The sequence below is a fragment of the Piliocolobus tephrosceles genome, chromosome 10, assembly GCF_002776525.5.
Source record: "Piliocolobus tephrosceles isolate RC106 chromosome 10, ASM277652v3, whole genome shotgun sequence".
NCBI classification, from domain to species: domain Eukaryota; kingdom Metazoa; phylum Chordata; class Mammalia; order Primates; family Cercopithecidae; genus Piliocolobus; species Piliocolobus tephrosceles.
Window position 1 is genome coordinate 60,852,500 of NC_045443.1, and position 16,017 is coordinate 60,868,516.

The window sequence follows — 16,017 nt, forward strand, 5'->3', positions numbered from 1 at the left end:
TGAAGATTTTCATAATGAATAAAATGCCTTCTCCTAACCTCAAGAAGTTCACAGACTAGTGGATGAGACAAACACATAAATTATATTTTCTTTTTCTTTTTCTTTTTTGAGACAGTCTTGCTCTGTCATCCAGGCTGGAGTGCAGTGGCACGATCTTGGCTCACTGCAACCTCCACCTCCTAGGTTCAAGCAATTCTCCTGCCTCGGCCTCCCAAGTAGCTGGGATTACAGGCACCCGCCACCATGCCCAGCTAATTTTTGTATTTTTAGTACAGACGGGGTTTTACCATGTTGGCCAGGCTGGTCTCGAACTCCTGACCTCAGGTGATCCACTCGCCTCAGCCTCCCAAAGTGCTGGGATTACAGGCGTGAGCCACCGTGTCCAGCCTTATAAATTATTTTCATACCATATAGAAAGCATAATGATAAGAATATGCATACTCTACCGTGTTTGTTGTTATGGAAATACAGAAGAAAAGCAATTAACTCAATCTGAGTAGAGTTAGAGGTGTGGGGCCTATCAACAAAGGTTTCCTAAGGGAGGTGATAGCTGAGCAGTCTTTAAAATGAGTAGAAGTTAGCAAGGCAGAAAAAAGATTATATTCCCAGCACAGGTGACATCAGAGGCTCGTAACTGATCAACTTGGGTTTGTGCATGGAATTGCAAACCAATTAGTATTCCTAGAGCATGAAGAAAAGGTAGGGTAGCTGAGATTGGGAGGATTGAGCAAGGGCCAGATCATGGTGGGCCTTGTATGTACCACATTAAGGCTCTTGGACTTTATTCTAGGGTAGTGAAAAGCAGTTGAGGATGATTAAGCAGGATAGTGGTATTGTCATGTGTTTGTGTGTGTAGATTTCCCTAGCAGCCTTGGGGGAAAGTGATTTGAAGGATACAGCTGACTGCAGGCAGACCAAGTAGGATATTGGAAGTATCCAACAGAGATAAAACTAATGCATGAAATAGGGAAGTGTTGGTGGGTCAGAGCCGGGGACAAATTCCAGAAATATTTAGGAGCAAAATGGTCAGAATTTAGGGATTAATTAGATGGGAAGATGAGAGAGAGAAACATCTGACAAGTCCCTAGTTTCTAGTCTGCATGAGTAGGTACCTAATGTGACACAAAGATAGAAAATACAAAAACATGAGCAAATTTGTCCACTGTTCTCTAGCCCACCATCCAAGATCTACCTACTTCCTCTGTCTCAGCAGACAACCCTGCCTCCTCTTTCATCAGGAAAATTGAGGACATCATAATGATCTCTCTCAACTAGCTGTTCTAACATGTACCTACTCTCTATCTGGTCCCTCACGCATCCTTATCTCTTTCCAAGCTCTCAAACATTGAGTGATCTTTCCTGGCTCAAGTAAAGCCCACCACCTATGCATCCCATCTGCTTCTAGGACCTTGTTCCATGCATTACTTTCTTGCTCTCCTTTATTCTCTACTTCTTCATCCATTATTGCTTTATCGCCTTCTCTTCAAAACTTTCAGAATCGTTGTCTATACTCATTGTAATCACTTCCTTACTTCTCAACCCATTGCAGTTTGACTAACAGACTTCCCAACATACATATATACATATATACTAACCAAGTATCTAAGTCTAATGAAATTTTTTTGAGCCTTAAAGTTTCATCTTTTAGATCTGTGGTTCCTTGATGGAGGCACTGTGGGACATCACAAATACGGGAAACACTGATACTTGACATCTGTCATGCCCCGTGCAAACTGCAAGTTCAAAGTAGTACAGTTTCAACATTAGATCACCCTGCATTTATTTCAGCAATGTCAGGACTTTGTGAAGCTGGGTTTTCCATGGTTGCCGTGATAAAATGCATGTACTGCACAAAAATCAGTGTGGAATAGGAAATGACACTCACAGTGTCCACGAATTCCAAGGTTTGAGAAGTTGTATAGTGCTCAGCAGGTGCACACATGCTATTAAATACTTGTGATTAGTTAAGAATGAAATAGGAATATGATTTTTTCTTTTAGTGTCTATTATTTTTTAAGTCACTTTTAAGCTGTTAGGACATAGATACTTACTAGGTTGTTTAGACCTAATGACTTTAAAAATTGAACTGTTAAGCATTTCTTTTAGCTTGGGAGACACTGAAAAATTTACAGGAACACTAAAGGTGCTGAGAACCTCTGACCTACACCTTAGCTTCCCAGTATTGATCCCTTGGCTTTCACCATTACCAAAACACAGGGAGCTGTAGACATCCAAGACCAAGACAGTATAAATGTGCCCTTGAACGAATCATACTTCATTTTGTTAATTTGTGTGGATCAACAAAATTAGAAAGATATTCCTTTCACATGAAAGTTACATTTGAGAATATCTTCATATATTTTATTTTAATACGTTGACTAAAACCTTTTTTTTTTTTTTTTTTTGAGACAACGTCTCATTGTCACCCAGGCTGAAGTGCAGTGCGTGATCTCAGCTCACTGCAGCCTTAACTTCCTGGACTCAAGTGATCCTCCTGCTTCAGCCTCCTGAGTAGCTGGGACTACAGGCATGCACCACCATGCCCAGCTAATTTTTGTATTTTTTGTAGAGGTGGGTTTTCACCATATCGTGTAGGCTGGTCTCGAACTCTGGACTCAAGCGATCCACCTACCTCAGCCGACTAAAGTGCTGGGATTACAGGCATGAGCCACCACACCCAGCTGTATGGCACTCTAAAATTGTTTGGGCACATGATATATATGGGCTTAATGTCAATCAAATTTGAGTTCAACCTGTACCATTTCCTATCTAGTGTCAGCTAGCTTTATGCAAGTCATAGAACCTCTCTCACGGTTTCCTTTTTTTCCTTCATAAAATTGGCCTAACATGGGGAAGGAGGACTGGAAGACTTTCTCATGCTCTAAGAATTATACCTGCTTATATTTCTAAAAGAGAAATATTAAGTATTCAAATGCTATCAATAATAAATATTTTAAGCATACCATAATTATCATCATCATTGCTAGTTTTTCTAGCCCCTCAGATTCTGCGTATTATCTTAAATTACTAAATTATCACTGAATCATTAGTCATTGCCGGTGCTAGATACTGTCCAAGGCAAATATAGTCCTCAAAACATAGTCCTGGTCCCTGTATGTTATATAATTTTAGAATAATGTCATATAAATCATGTGGTACATGTATACATCGTAAAATATATATTTAGATTTTGTGTTTTAACTAATACCTATTTACTCTAGTATTTGTTAACCATGGTGTTATGGAAAAGCTTAAGCTCTGAAGTGAGACAGAGCTTGGTTGAGAACTCAGCATTGCCATTCCAAGCTGTGCAGCTAAAGTGCAATTTCACAAATGCCAGTGAGAGAATAATGGACTCCTCAGAGTTGTTGTGGGGGTTGATGATGACCCATGCAAAGTGCTTATGTATCATGTATATAAAAGGCATTGAACAAATGTTAGTTTTTATCCCCAGCAGTAGTAAGAAGCAATGAAAGCAGGATTTGGGCATATTTGTGCTGAAAATTAAAATATTCTATCAGGATATAAAGAAATGGTTTAAGCAGGTTGTAAAGAATCCAGGATAAGAGTGACTGATTTTAAGATGAATTAAATGGTATTTGTTACATTTAATTCATACTAGTGAAAATATTTCAATGGTACTGATTGTTCTAGGCAGCACTTAATATGAAAAAAAATGAGTTATAATACATATTCCTTTAATGATAACTTTTTTTAAATACAGTTTAAACAAGAGAGTAGGCTGTGTGCGGTGGCTCATACCTGTAATCCCAGCACTTTGGAAGGCCAAGGAAGGTGAATCATTTGAGGTCAGGAATTCAAGACCAGCCTGGCCAACATGGCAAAACCCTGTCTCTACTAAAAATACAAAAATTAGCTGGGCATGGTGGCATGCACCTGCAGTCTCAGCTACTCAGGAGCTGAGGTACGAGAATTGAACCCAGGAGGTGGAGGCTGCTGTGAGCTGAGATCATGCCACTGCACTCCAGCCTGAGCAACAGAGTGAGACTCTCTCAAGAAAAAAAAGAAGTAATACAACAAATTCCCATTTACTCAAAACTAACAAATTTCATCTCTCTGTCATATTTGCTTCAGATATTTAACTTTCCTGTTAAAAGAATTAAATACTTTCAATAAGGGTAAAGCTCCCTTTATACTGTTTTCTAGTCCCTTTCCTCTTCCTTCCTCCTCAGATAGAATCGCTATTATGAATTTGATGTGGATCCTCTCATTCAAATTTTTATATTAATACTGATCCTAAATATATATGCGTAAATAATTTTTATGACTATACTTTCAAGTTTATGTATAATTATATTTCGTGAGTGTCCTAATCCTTGCTTTTATAACATTATATTTTTGAGATATAACATTCATGGAATGTTTATAATGCCATTCTTCATTTCTCAATTTGTCAACACTTTCTCATCCATTGATTCAGATGAAGAGTGTAATAGCTCACACTATAAAAGGGTTGAGAACTACTGACTTTAAATACCTTTCTGGTTTGAACTACACCATTATTTTAAGAGTTCCATGCTATTATATTTCTTTGCTTAAGAGTTTAAATTCTAGCCAGCATTCATTTTCACTGTGGTTAAAACAACAACAGAAAAAAAGGTCAGGCATGGTGGCTCATGCCTGTAATCCCAGTACTTTGGGAGACTGAGGTAGATGGATTGCTTCAGCCAAGGAGTTCAAGACCAGCATGGGCAACATGGTAAAACCCCGTCTCTACAAAAAATTAGCTGTATGTAGTGGTGCACACCTGTAGTCTCAGCTATTCGGGAGGCTGAGGTGGGAGGATCACCTTGAGCCAGGGAAGTTGAGGCTGCAGTGAGCCAAGATTGCACCACTGCACTCCAGCCTGAGCCACAAGAGTTGAGACACTGCCTCAAAAAAAAAAAAAAAAACACATTTTGTATTATATGCAAATTGATCTGTCTACAACTAAAGCTTACCATTAATCTACAGCTATGCCCCATCATTCAAACTTATTCAAAAGAAATTGTATTATAGAAATTGTACTTCTAGAAAGAATATGGATTAAATCTCATTGTAGATTTTATATAAAATGATGAACTTCTGATACCAAATACCTTTGTTCAGGCTTTGTCTCTTGTTTTTGTTGTGTTGTTTTTAACAGCTTCATCACTGGTCCAGCTGTAATACCAGGGTACTTCTCTGTTGATGTGAATAATGTGGTACTCATTTTAAATGGAAGAGAAAAAGCAAAGATCTTTTATGCCACCCAGTGGTTACTTTATGCACAAAATTTAGTGCAAATTCAAAAACTCCAGCATCTTGCTGTTGTTTTGCTTGGAAATGAACATTGTAATAATGAGTGGATAAACCCATTCCTCAAAAGAAATGGAGGCTTCGTGGAGCTGCTTTTCATAATATATGACAGCCCCTGGATTAATGACGTGGATGTTTTTCAGTGGCCTTTAGGAGTAGCAACGTAAGTAAAAATATGATGAAACATTCTTAGGCCCTAACACCTGAATTTCTGAACCAGGAAGACTTATTCAAAATTGTAATAAATTTAGTTCTTCCGGGATTATTGAGGCCAGGTACAGTCTTTCTCAGTGATAAAAGTAGGGTGTGGTTGCATCCTTCAATAACAATTATGATGTTTTTAAGAGTATTTTATTCTTTAATGAGGAGATGAGTTACTTTTTTTCTTTTAAAATCCCAAGGCATAGAGTGGATTTTTCAAGCTCATTAGGAGTGCCATAAAAAGATATTTAGCAGAGAAATGGCAGGATAGACTTTTTTAAAAACCAATTGTAGTATCTATTTATAGTAAAAAAAAAAAAAAAAGGCATTATTATTATATCAGGAATATACTGTACCATTGTGTTTGAGACTGGCTGGATTTATACAAATCCCTTCTATAAAAGGAGGGATTAATTAAATGATAGCTAAGGTTTCTTAAGATACAGTCTTTTATGTCAGGCGCAGTGGCTCACTGCCTGTAATCCCAGCACTTTGGGAGGCCAAGGTATGCAGATTGCTTGAGTCCAGGAGTTCAAGAACATCCTGGGCAACATGGCAAAACCCTCTCTCTACAAAAAAAAAAAAAAAAATCAAAAAGTATCCAGGCATGGTGGCATAAACTCCTGTGTGGCACCTGTAGTCCTAGCTACTCATGAGGTTGAGGTGGGAGGATCACTTAAGTCCAGGAGATTGAGCTGAGATGAGATTACACCACTGCACTCCAGCCTGGGCAACAGAGTGAAATGAGACTGTCTCTCAAAAAAACAAAAAACAAAAAGATACAGTCTTTCTCCAACTATAAAATGAAAAACATATTTTTATCTTTCTGTTAATAGGATGTTTTTAATTAAGAGCAAGTTGACTTTAAGGTAAGTTGCCACTAGTATATAAACCTCCTGAGAGCAGGGATTTTTCTCTCTTTTGTTCACTGCTCTATCCACAGAGCCTAAAACAGCACCTGCACAGAGTAGACATTCTGTATTTGTTGAGTGGATGAATTATGAAAAATCTCACTGACATGATTTTTGAATCATACATTCATTATTCATTATTCTGTCACTGGTTGCTGGATGTGGCCTTAGACTGCTGCCTAGTTAGCCACACAGATGTCACTGGCACATCTGTGCCAGTAATGAGATGTATTATCAGGCCTACTCCTATAATATCCTGACTCAGTAGGTTTGGGGTAGGGCCAGACAAAAAGGTTTTTGTTAAGTAAAGCCAGGGTTAAGACCCTCTTAAAAATCTATTTTTTGAGCAGAGCCTGCATTTGTAAAATGTTTTCATACAGTATAAGATGGAACCTCTTGGTAATCATGGTATTGTTTCACTAGGCCAGTATATTTCTTATATAGGTCAGTGGTTCTCAACCAGGGGCAATTTTGCTGACCAGGAGGCATTTGGCAGTGTCTGGAGACTTTTTTTTTTTTTTTTTTTTGAGATGAAGTCTTGCTCTGTCATCCCAGCTGAAGTTCAGTGGTACAATCTCGGCTCACTGCAACCTCTGCCTCCCAGGTTCAACCGATTCTCTTGCCTCAGCCTCCCAAGTAGCTGGGATTACAGGTGGGCACCACCACTCCTGGCTAATTTTGTATTTTCTGTAGAGAGGGGGTTTCACCATGTTGGCCAGGCTGGTCTCAAATTCCTGACCTCAAGTGATCTGCCTGCCTCAGCCTCCCAAAGTGCTGGGATTTCAGGCATGAGCCACTGTGCCTGGCCTGGAGACATTTTTGATTGTCACAACTGGAGGAAAGAGGTTGTCACAACTGGTGTCTAGCAGATAGAGCCCAGGGATGCAGCTGAGCACCCCACAATGTATAGGACAGCCTCCACAAGAAAAAATTAACCCAAAATGTCAGTAATGCTGAGGTTAAGAAACCCTGTTATATACTAACTGTTAGGTAAAATTTTGTTCTCGTGTGAAGGTTAATTTCAGGTACACATTTTTAATCCCTGGGATTTCCAAATGCTTATAAAAATAGGTAACTTTTCCTGTATGGCATACCATGTTTTTTTATCTGTCAGTTTGTTTTAATCTACTTGAAAAGCCCTTGGGATTAATTTATCAGAGCCCTTTGCAATAGCGAAATATAAAATATTTCCTTTTTTTTAAACTGACAAATAGTAATTGTATATGTTAATGGGGTACAAATGATGTTTTGAAATATGTTTACAATGTAGAATGCTTAAATCAGACTAACAAATCCATCACCTTATATACTTAATGTGGGAAAAAGAGAGATCAGCCTGTTACTGTGTCTATATAGAAGGAAGTAGACATAAGAGACTCCATTTAGTTCTGTATTTGAAATGCTGTTAATCTGTGACCCTACCCCCAACTTTGTCCTTGCAAGAGACATGTGCGAAGGTGATTTAAGGTTAAAAGGATATTGGGCTGTGCAGGATGTGTCTTTGTTAAACAAGTACCTGAAGGCAGCTTGCTGGCTAAAATTCCTGCCCCTCCCTGGGCAATGGAACATCTCCGGGTAATACCCATTGTGTGCCTTGTTTACTGAGTAAGGAGAAAACGCCTTTAGGAATAAGGTGGGACTTGCTGGAATAAGGTGGGACTTGCTGGAGCAATACTGCTAAAAGGTTTATGGAGATGTCGCATATACATCTCAAGGCACAGCATTTTCCTTTAAACTTATTCATGTTGCAAGGATTTTTTCATATGTCTTACTGCCGATTTCCTCCCTACAATAATCCTATTGTCCAGCCGCTCCCTTATCCTTTTAATGGTAAAGATAATTCTCAATAAATACTAAGGGAACTCAGAGGCCGGTGCCGGCGTGGGTCCTCTGTAAGCTGAGCGCCGGTCCCCTGGGTCCCGCTTTTCTTTCTCTGTACTTTGTCTCTGTGTATTATTTCCTTTTCTCAAGTCTCTCGTCCCACCTAACGAGAAGCACCCACAGGTGTGGAGGGGCAGGCCACCCCTTCACTTAACAATTGTTGTGGTAAAAACATAAAATCTGCTGTTTTAGCAATTTTGAAATATACAGTGCATTATTATTTATTATAGTCACCCTATTCTGTGTGATCACTAAAGCTTATTCCTCCTGTCCAACTGAAACTTCATACCCTTTGATCAACATCTTCCTTTTCCCCATCCATCTGCCTCCCCTGGAGCATTCTGTAATCTTTTCATCACCTGGCTAAAATGTTGCTTAAATCACGATCATCATGAATACAGAAGAGTCTTTATAATTTGAAGGTTTTGAATGTAACATGCCTAACAGCTGCAGATGAGTAATGCAAGTTAAAGAATGTCAAAAACAAAGAACTTTAGGCACAAAATCTCTGTGACAATTTTATAAGAGATGTCAATGTGAAATTCATTTTTTTAAGTTACTAGATTCAGGGAGTTTTCCAAAGTATGCATGGAAAATTACAATTTGAGATTTAGAAATCACATTTTAAACCTCTTTTATGTACTTCTTGCTACCTAAGAGGTTGGGTTAGGGGGATTTTTTGCCAATTCTATATCATATATTAATTCATGTGTATTTATTTTTAGAGATACAAGGAATTTTCCTTTGGTGGAGATATATTAATTCATGTGTATTTATTTTTATAGATACAGGAATTTTCCTGTGGTGGAGGCAAGTTGGTCAATGCTGCATGATGAGAGGCCATATTTATGTAATTTCTTAGGAACAATTTATGAAAATTCATCCAGACAGGCACTAATGAACATTTTGAAAAAAGATGGGAACGATAAGCTTTGTTGGGTTTCAGCAAGAGAACAGTAAGTTCTATGCTTATTTAATTCATTCATTTTGTTGTCCAGTCTGAGAGTTGCTTTATGTAGAAACACAGGTTTCCAAAGAGGCATGGGTAACTCTGTGTACCAGTCTTTCCCCAGAGGATACATTAGTAATTAAAACTGTGAAGAGACTGGGTTGTACACATTTAAAATACGGAGAACCTCCTATGACTAGTCCATCTTGAAGAGGAACACTGGCAACTGTCATTTGCAAATTTCAGTTGTTAGGGTTTCCTCAGTAATATTTGTTAGTCACACAGGAAATTATAAATGCTAACGAGATACTTAGGTTCATCCCTGAGATGATGTGCAATGGACCAATTCAGTGTTCCAAGACTGGTGTGCAACACCCCTCACAAATTCAGGAATTCAGGAATCTGACACCATCTTCAGGACACGGACATTGTATTCTTCTTCTGTGAATCCCCAGATCTAACATAGGACCTTGCACCAAGTCAGCCTAGAATAAATGGTGAGTGGATGAATGTTTGGATAGGGAGACTTGATAGGGTTAAATTTCTTCTTTTGTGTAGTAACCAGGAAACAGGTATTCATGGTGTGAAGGAAGTAAATTTGCAATCATTTATTTTGTTTTTAAATAGGCAAGTCAAGTTTTCAAATAAAGCATAATGCAGAGTCATCAGGGAAGTAATGCCTTTAAAAATGTCCAGTTAGGTCTGGAATTTTACTTTTTAAATGATAACAGGTACTCTTTATTGCTAATGTAACCATATCATATTCGTTCAGTCAGTGTTTACCAAGCAATTGCTCTATGCCAGAAACTGTTTACCCACAGTAAATACAGCAGTGAACAAAACAAAGTCCATGCCTTCCTGGCACTTAAATGCTTGTTGGAGGAGATAAGCAAGTAAAATATATTGTGTGTCAGAAGATGATAAATGCCCTGTAAAAAATTAAGCAGAAGAATGGCATAGAGAGGGCTTGGGTGTTGGTGGTGGAGCATTTGCTATTTTGGAATAGCCAAGGAAGGCATTCATTAGAAGGTTTCATTTATGCACAGGCCTTAAGAATGTGCACGGGTGAGTCTTGTGTATATTTGGGACAGGACTATTCCAGACAGAGGGAAGAGTGAAAGCCCTGAGGCAGGATTGTGCTTACTATGTTACAGGAACAACAGGGCCAGTATGTCTGGAGTAGAATGAATGAGGACAGTATAAAATAACAAAGGTTATTATGGGAATAATTCTTGTAACTCCTCTGATACCATTTAGCCAGAAGTTAAGTAGATGTTTTCTTTGTTTCTCATTGTTGCTTCTAGACTATTCTCCCCTTTCCCTCCCTAATAATCCCAATTTTGAATCTCATGTCAACAGACAAAACCATCCATCACCCTTACTCTCTGAAATCATGCACTTACCCTTGGGTTTATCCCCCTACTTCTTCGAAGAGTTTAGCTCCTGGTACTCTCTAACTCTGTCTGACACTACTCTGTTCTCAATTCTTAGTGACTGCCAAATCTGCATAGATGGTCTTTCTATCATTTTGGTCTTTGCAGTTCCTTCACCTTCCCTCCTCCAATGATCTGGGCTTCCACCCAACCTCAGCCATTCTCTCTCATGGTCATTTCCTAGACTTGATCATTACATATACTGTACCTTCTGAACATGATCTCAAGTCCCAGCATCTCTTTCTACAAACACCATCATCTCTCATTCCAGCTCATTCCCTGTAATAATCTGACTCTGACAGTTCAGCTGGCCCTTAGAATCTATTGTTCCTACTGCCCTTCTGTTGTCCTTCACTCCCCTCTCTTCATTTTATTCTTTACCCAACTTAAATTGGTATTTAAGATGGTCAACAATGGTCAATCATAATTGCCTATACTTTCAGCTCCCTATTCCCCTAATCTGGCAAACCATAACTCTGGTTAAATCCAGCTGTCTGCCTACTCCATGCCTGCACCCATACAGCTAAACATAATTGGAGAAAGGTGCTAATTGACCTTGATTTAAACACATGACTTTGAACCTCAGGTGCCCAGCAGTCTTATATTTCCCTTGTCCATATATTCTCCCACTCTCCTAGAAGATTGTTTTATACCTTCTTTCTCCACTCTTAACACCTCTACCTTTCTTAGTTTATGACCCTATTGCTTATTTCACTGAGAATAGTCAGGAGAAATCTTTTTTTTTTTTTGAGACTTTCACTCTTGTTGCCCAGGCTGGAGTGCAGTGACACATTCTCGGCTCACTGCACCCTCCGCCTCCCAGGTTCAAGCGATTCTCCTGCCCTAGCCTCCCAAGTAGCTGGGATTACAGGTGCCCACCACCACACCCAGCTAATTACTGTATTCTGCAGAGATGGGGTTTTACCTTGTTGGCCAGGTTGGTCTCGAACTTGACCTCAGGTGATCCACCCGCCTCAGCCTCACAAAGTGCTGGGATGACAGGCATGAGCCACCGCGCCCAGCCACATCTATCTTTCTTTACTGATCTTTCAGCTTCTACCCTTGCCCCTGTACAGTCCATTCTCAACACAATAGCCAGATTGATTCTGATAAAACCTACATCAGGTCGTGTCACCCCATGATCAAAAGCCTGCATGATAGAGTCCGGTGTGACCATTCAGACTTTATCTTCTGCGCCTGCTTCCTCAGTTACCCTACGTCAGCCACCCTGGCTTCCCCGCAGCTCCTTGACGTGCCAGGCACATGCTGTCTCATGGCCTTCACTCTTGCTTGCTCTTTTATCCCCCAAGATCTACATGGCTTGCTCCTTCATCCCCAACTCTGTGCTCAGATGCTGCCGCAGTGAGACAGTCCCTCATCACTTATTTAAGATTGCAACCCTACCCCCTCAGAAACTCCTGCTCTACTTACTCCTGTGCTTTTTTCTCATAGTATTCTACCCCATCTAAATAATCTACTGACTTCACTTGGTCACTATCCATCTCCACCACTAGAACTAGAATATATGCTCCATGAGGGTAAGGTAGGGAAGAGAGGACCTAGCACTCCGAAAGTATAGGTTGAATTATCATTATCCATTCAGAAGTGTTACGGTGACTATTGGATTTTATAAATGTACAACTGTAAAATGTTCAAATTCTTCAACATTTTTAAGAAATCTATTTGGGCCAGGATTTTGGATATCTCTTATGCCTATCATCTCTATAAGTTTCACCATTTCCTGAAACTGATTTTATTAAAAGATAAGGTATTTCTGTTCACAAAATACATACTTAGTAAAGTGAAAACTACAGTTGTTTTTCTGATTTTTTAGCTGGCAGCCTCAGGAAACAAATGAAAGTCTTAAGAATTACCAAGATGCCTTGCTTCAGAGTGATCTCACATTGTGCCCAGTCGGAGTAAACACAGAATGCTATCGAATCTATGAGGCTTGCTCCTATGGCTCCATTCCTGTGGTGGAAGACGTGATGACAGCTGGCAGCTGTGGGAATACATCTGTGCACCACAGTGCTCCTCTGCAGTTACTCAAGTCCATGGGCGCTCCCTTTATCTTTATCAAGAACTGGAAGGAACTCCCTGCTGTTTTAGAAAAAGAGAAAACTATAATTTTACAAGAAAAAATTGAAAGAAGAAAAATGTTACTTCAGTGGTATCAGCACTTCAAGGCAGAGCTTAAAATGAAATTTAGTAATATTTTAGAAAGTTCATTTTTAATGAAAAATAAAAGTTAACTTAATTATCTGTTTGAGCTAAGATGTGATTTTTAAAATCATTTTGACTACTAAGTGTATAAGTGTGTTTTTGTGTATTTATAGATATTCCTTAAGGTAGCCTTGAAAACTCTAGATGATGTATGTCAGGCTGACCAAGTGCTCCCTTATTAGGCCACTCCTGCGTACAAGCTAAAAATGTAGTTAAACTGTTACTGAGATTCACTTCTACAGAGTTGAATGAGTCAGCATTTACCAACTATTCTCACCGATGCATACCCATTCTATAAAATGGGGGCTTCAGGGGCTGGGGTTATTGAAACAGTTGCAGAGATGGGGATATGTCCGTCAAAGGATACAAAATTTCAGTTACACAGGAGGAATAAGTTCACGAAATCTGTTATACAACGTCATGACTATAGTTAATGACAATATATTGCATTTATGAAAAATGCTAAGATTGGATGTTAAGTGTTCTCACCACAGAACTGTGAGGTAATGCATATGTTAATTAGCTGTAGTCAATCAACTATATATATACTTCAAAACATCATATTGTACATGGTAAATCATACTATTTTATCTGTCAATTTATAAATAACTATCAGAATACAAATAAACCCACTCTAGGACACAGCATTATGTAGTTGAAAGGCCATGTTTTGGAGTCAGACAAAATCTGTGTTAAAACATTGCCTCTGTACCTTCTAAGCAAGGACCTTGAGCAAGCCATCTAAGCATTCTGAGTCTTACTTCCTTTTGTTATAAAATGAAGATAATTTATCTTCACAGGTCTGGTTGTAAATATGAAATGAAATATAAAGTACCTCGTGTGTGTGTATTACACACTAGGCACATACACTAGGTACTTTATGTGTGTATACACACACATGTAACTAAAATAGTGATTTTTAATCCATTTTAGGGTTAGGGTTAGAGCCCAGGGGTCTGAGGTTACAGTGAGCTATGGCCATGTCACTAAGAGGCACTCCAGTCTCGGGGACAGAGCAGGACCCTGTCTTTAAAAAAAAAAAAAAAAAAAGTGTGTCCCATCGTCAGAAGGTCTGGAAGCCTGGATGCAAAAGACCTTAACTTTGTTGGAGAGTCAGAGAGCCTGCTGCAACCCTATCCATTTCTAAGGGAAGTTGCCCCACCTACAGCTCCTGCTAATGGCAATGCACACAGATGACTCTCCGCTTCCGTCCCCACCTTACGTCACAGCTGTGGGCACTGATGCAGGGCATCCTGTTGATAGGCTTCCTAGTGATCCCAGATATTGAAACAAAAAAGAAATGAGGCAAACAAGTTCAAGGCATTTTGAACTAGGAAATACTGAGGACCTGGGAATCAACTGTAAGAGCAAAACAGGATGCAATGGAGTAGGAGCTATGAACTAGCATCAGGGCTATGAGAGAAGTAAAGATATTAGCAACAAGGTCAAGGAGAGGGACAATCCTGTGCCCAGAATTGCCCCCATGGGTTTACTACCCCAGCCCCCGTGAGTTTTGAGACTGCATTTTTATTACCCCCATGCGAGTCATCTGAATTATGTTTTCTATCCCTCCTTGCCTTGGTTACTTGAGCTGACTTCCAAACCAAAAGAGTCCAACACAGTGACCATATGTTCCATCTTCCAGAGTCTCCATTCTGCCTTCACCTGGAACAGGGATGTGTGCCGGGTCCAAGGCTTTAATACAGTTCTTTGACTAGGAGTCCCTGTACTGTATTTCACCAACAAGATTGTACCATCTTTCTCTTTATATGAGACTTACTGTTGCCTATAATCTTTTCAAGAATGCTTTCTGCATTGATGTATTGGTTGCCAGCAAAGTCTTTGGTATGTCAAGACCATGGGGCAAGAGAAAGTGAATTATATCAAAAGAAATTTTCCAATGTTCTCTAACATCTTTTCTTACCATATGAAGATTCTGGGTAACTAAGAGGCCAACTCTAGGCCATCCGTTGGTTCTAAAACTAGTGAGAAATCTGCCTGCATAGTTTTGGTGGTTTTATTACAAAATCAGAGTCCGTAAAGTTTGAAGCGCTAAAACTTATTAAGATCTGGGTTCAAATCTAATGGCTATTTAGAATATATGTCTCATCTCTTCCTGGCCTTTTGGCTAAGATCAAGTGTCTTGCTCTGTCACCCAGGCTGGAGTGCTCTGGACTCACTGCAACCTCTGCCTCCTGGGTTCAAGCAATTCTTGTGCCTCAGCCTCCCAAGTAGCTGAGATTACAGGCATGTGCCACCATGCCCGGCTAATTTTTGAATATTTTATAATACGCACTATGTACCAGGAATTTAGCTAAATGTTAGGAATTTTTTAAAAAAGAAAAAAACTAGTCCTGTCCTCAAGGACTCACAGCCTGATGGGGAAGATCGTTATGTATTACAGAATGTTCATTCTAAGAATTTATGTAGACATTTATGAAGGGCTGTGGGAACTCAGAGAAATGGCTGTTCAGGGGTACAGCTTTCAGACTTGTCCTGAGTGGAATTTAAAGGATGAATAAATTGGTTGCATCTTTCAGTACCAGCAAAGAGATATTGGAGCAGAATATTTCTCTTCTCTGAAATCAACTGGCGCCGGGCGCAGTAGCTCATGCCTATAATCCCAGCACTTGGGAAGGCCACGGCAGAAGGATTGCTCAAGGCCTGCACAACACAGTGAGACCCCGTCTCTACAAAAAGAAAACAATTTTTTAAATTAGCCAGGTGTGGTGGCATGTGCCTGTAGTCCCGGCTGCTCAAGAGGCTGAGGCAGGAAGATTGCTAGAACCCGAGAGTTTGAGGCTGCAGTGAGCTATGACTGTGCCACTGCACTCCAGCCTAGATGACAGAGCAAGACTCTGTTTATTAAAAATTAATTAATTAGGACTGAGCACTTCCAGCCACAGGTACATTGGTTTGGGAGACTGAGGCTCCTGGAGATGAGAATAGGATATTCAAGTTAACTGCCTCTAGGTCTGTAGAACCATTGATCTGTGCAGGCACAGAATTGTAGTCATCCCCATCCATGAGGATGAATTTATCATGGAGGAGATCACCAAAAACTGATTGATTGTGGTAGCACCACATGTGTACACATGTATGTGCCACATAATGACATTTC

The 16,017-nt window shown here is 39.6% G+C and overlaps 1 protein-coding gene across 8 annotated transcripts in view; it reads left to right on the forward strand.

The window, feature by feature from the left end:
• Positions 1 to 12,950, forward strand: part of RXYLT1 (ribitol xylosyltransferase 1) — a 32,442-nt gene extending 19,492 nt beyond the window's left edge. For 3 of the 8 annotated variants that reach the window (XM_031936344.1, XM_031936346.1, XM_031936345.1), the window contains 4 exons: positions 5,147 to 5,461; positions 6,336 to 6,368; positions 9,077 to 9,247; positions 12,508 to 12,950. In XM_031936344.1, coding sequence (XP_031792204.1) covers positions 5,147 to 5,461; positions 6,336 to 6,368; positions 9,077 to 9,247; positions 12,508 to 12,925 — 937 coding nt within the window. In that variant the 3' untranslated portion in view covers positions 12,926 to 12,950. The remainder of the gene's footprint in view (positions 1 to 5,146; positions 5,462 to 6,335; positions 6,369 to 9,076; positions 9,248 to 12,507) is intronic. The other 5 variants (XM_023225108.1, XM_023225111.1, XM_023225112.1 and 2 more) reach the window with 3 other exon arrangements.
• The last annotated feature ends 3,067 nt before the right edge of the window (positions 12,951 to 16,017 follow it).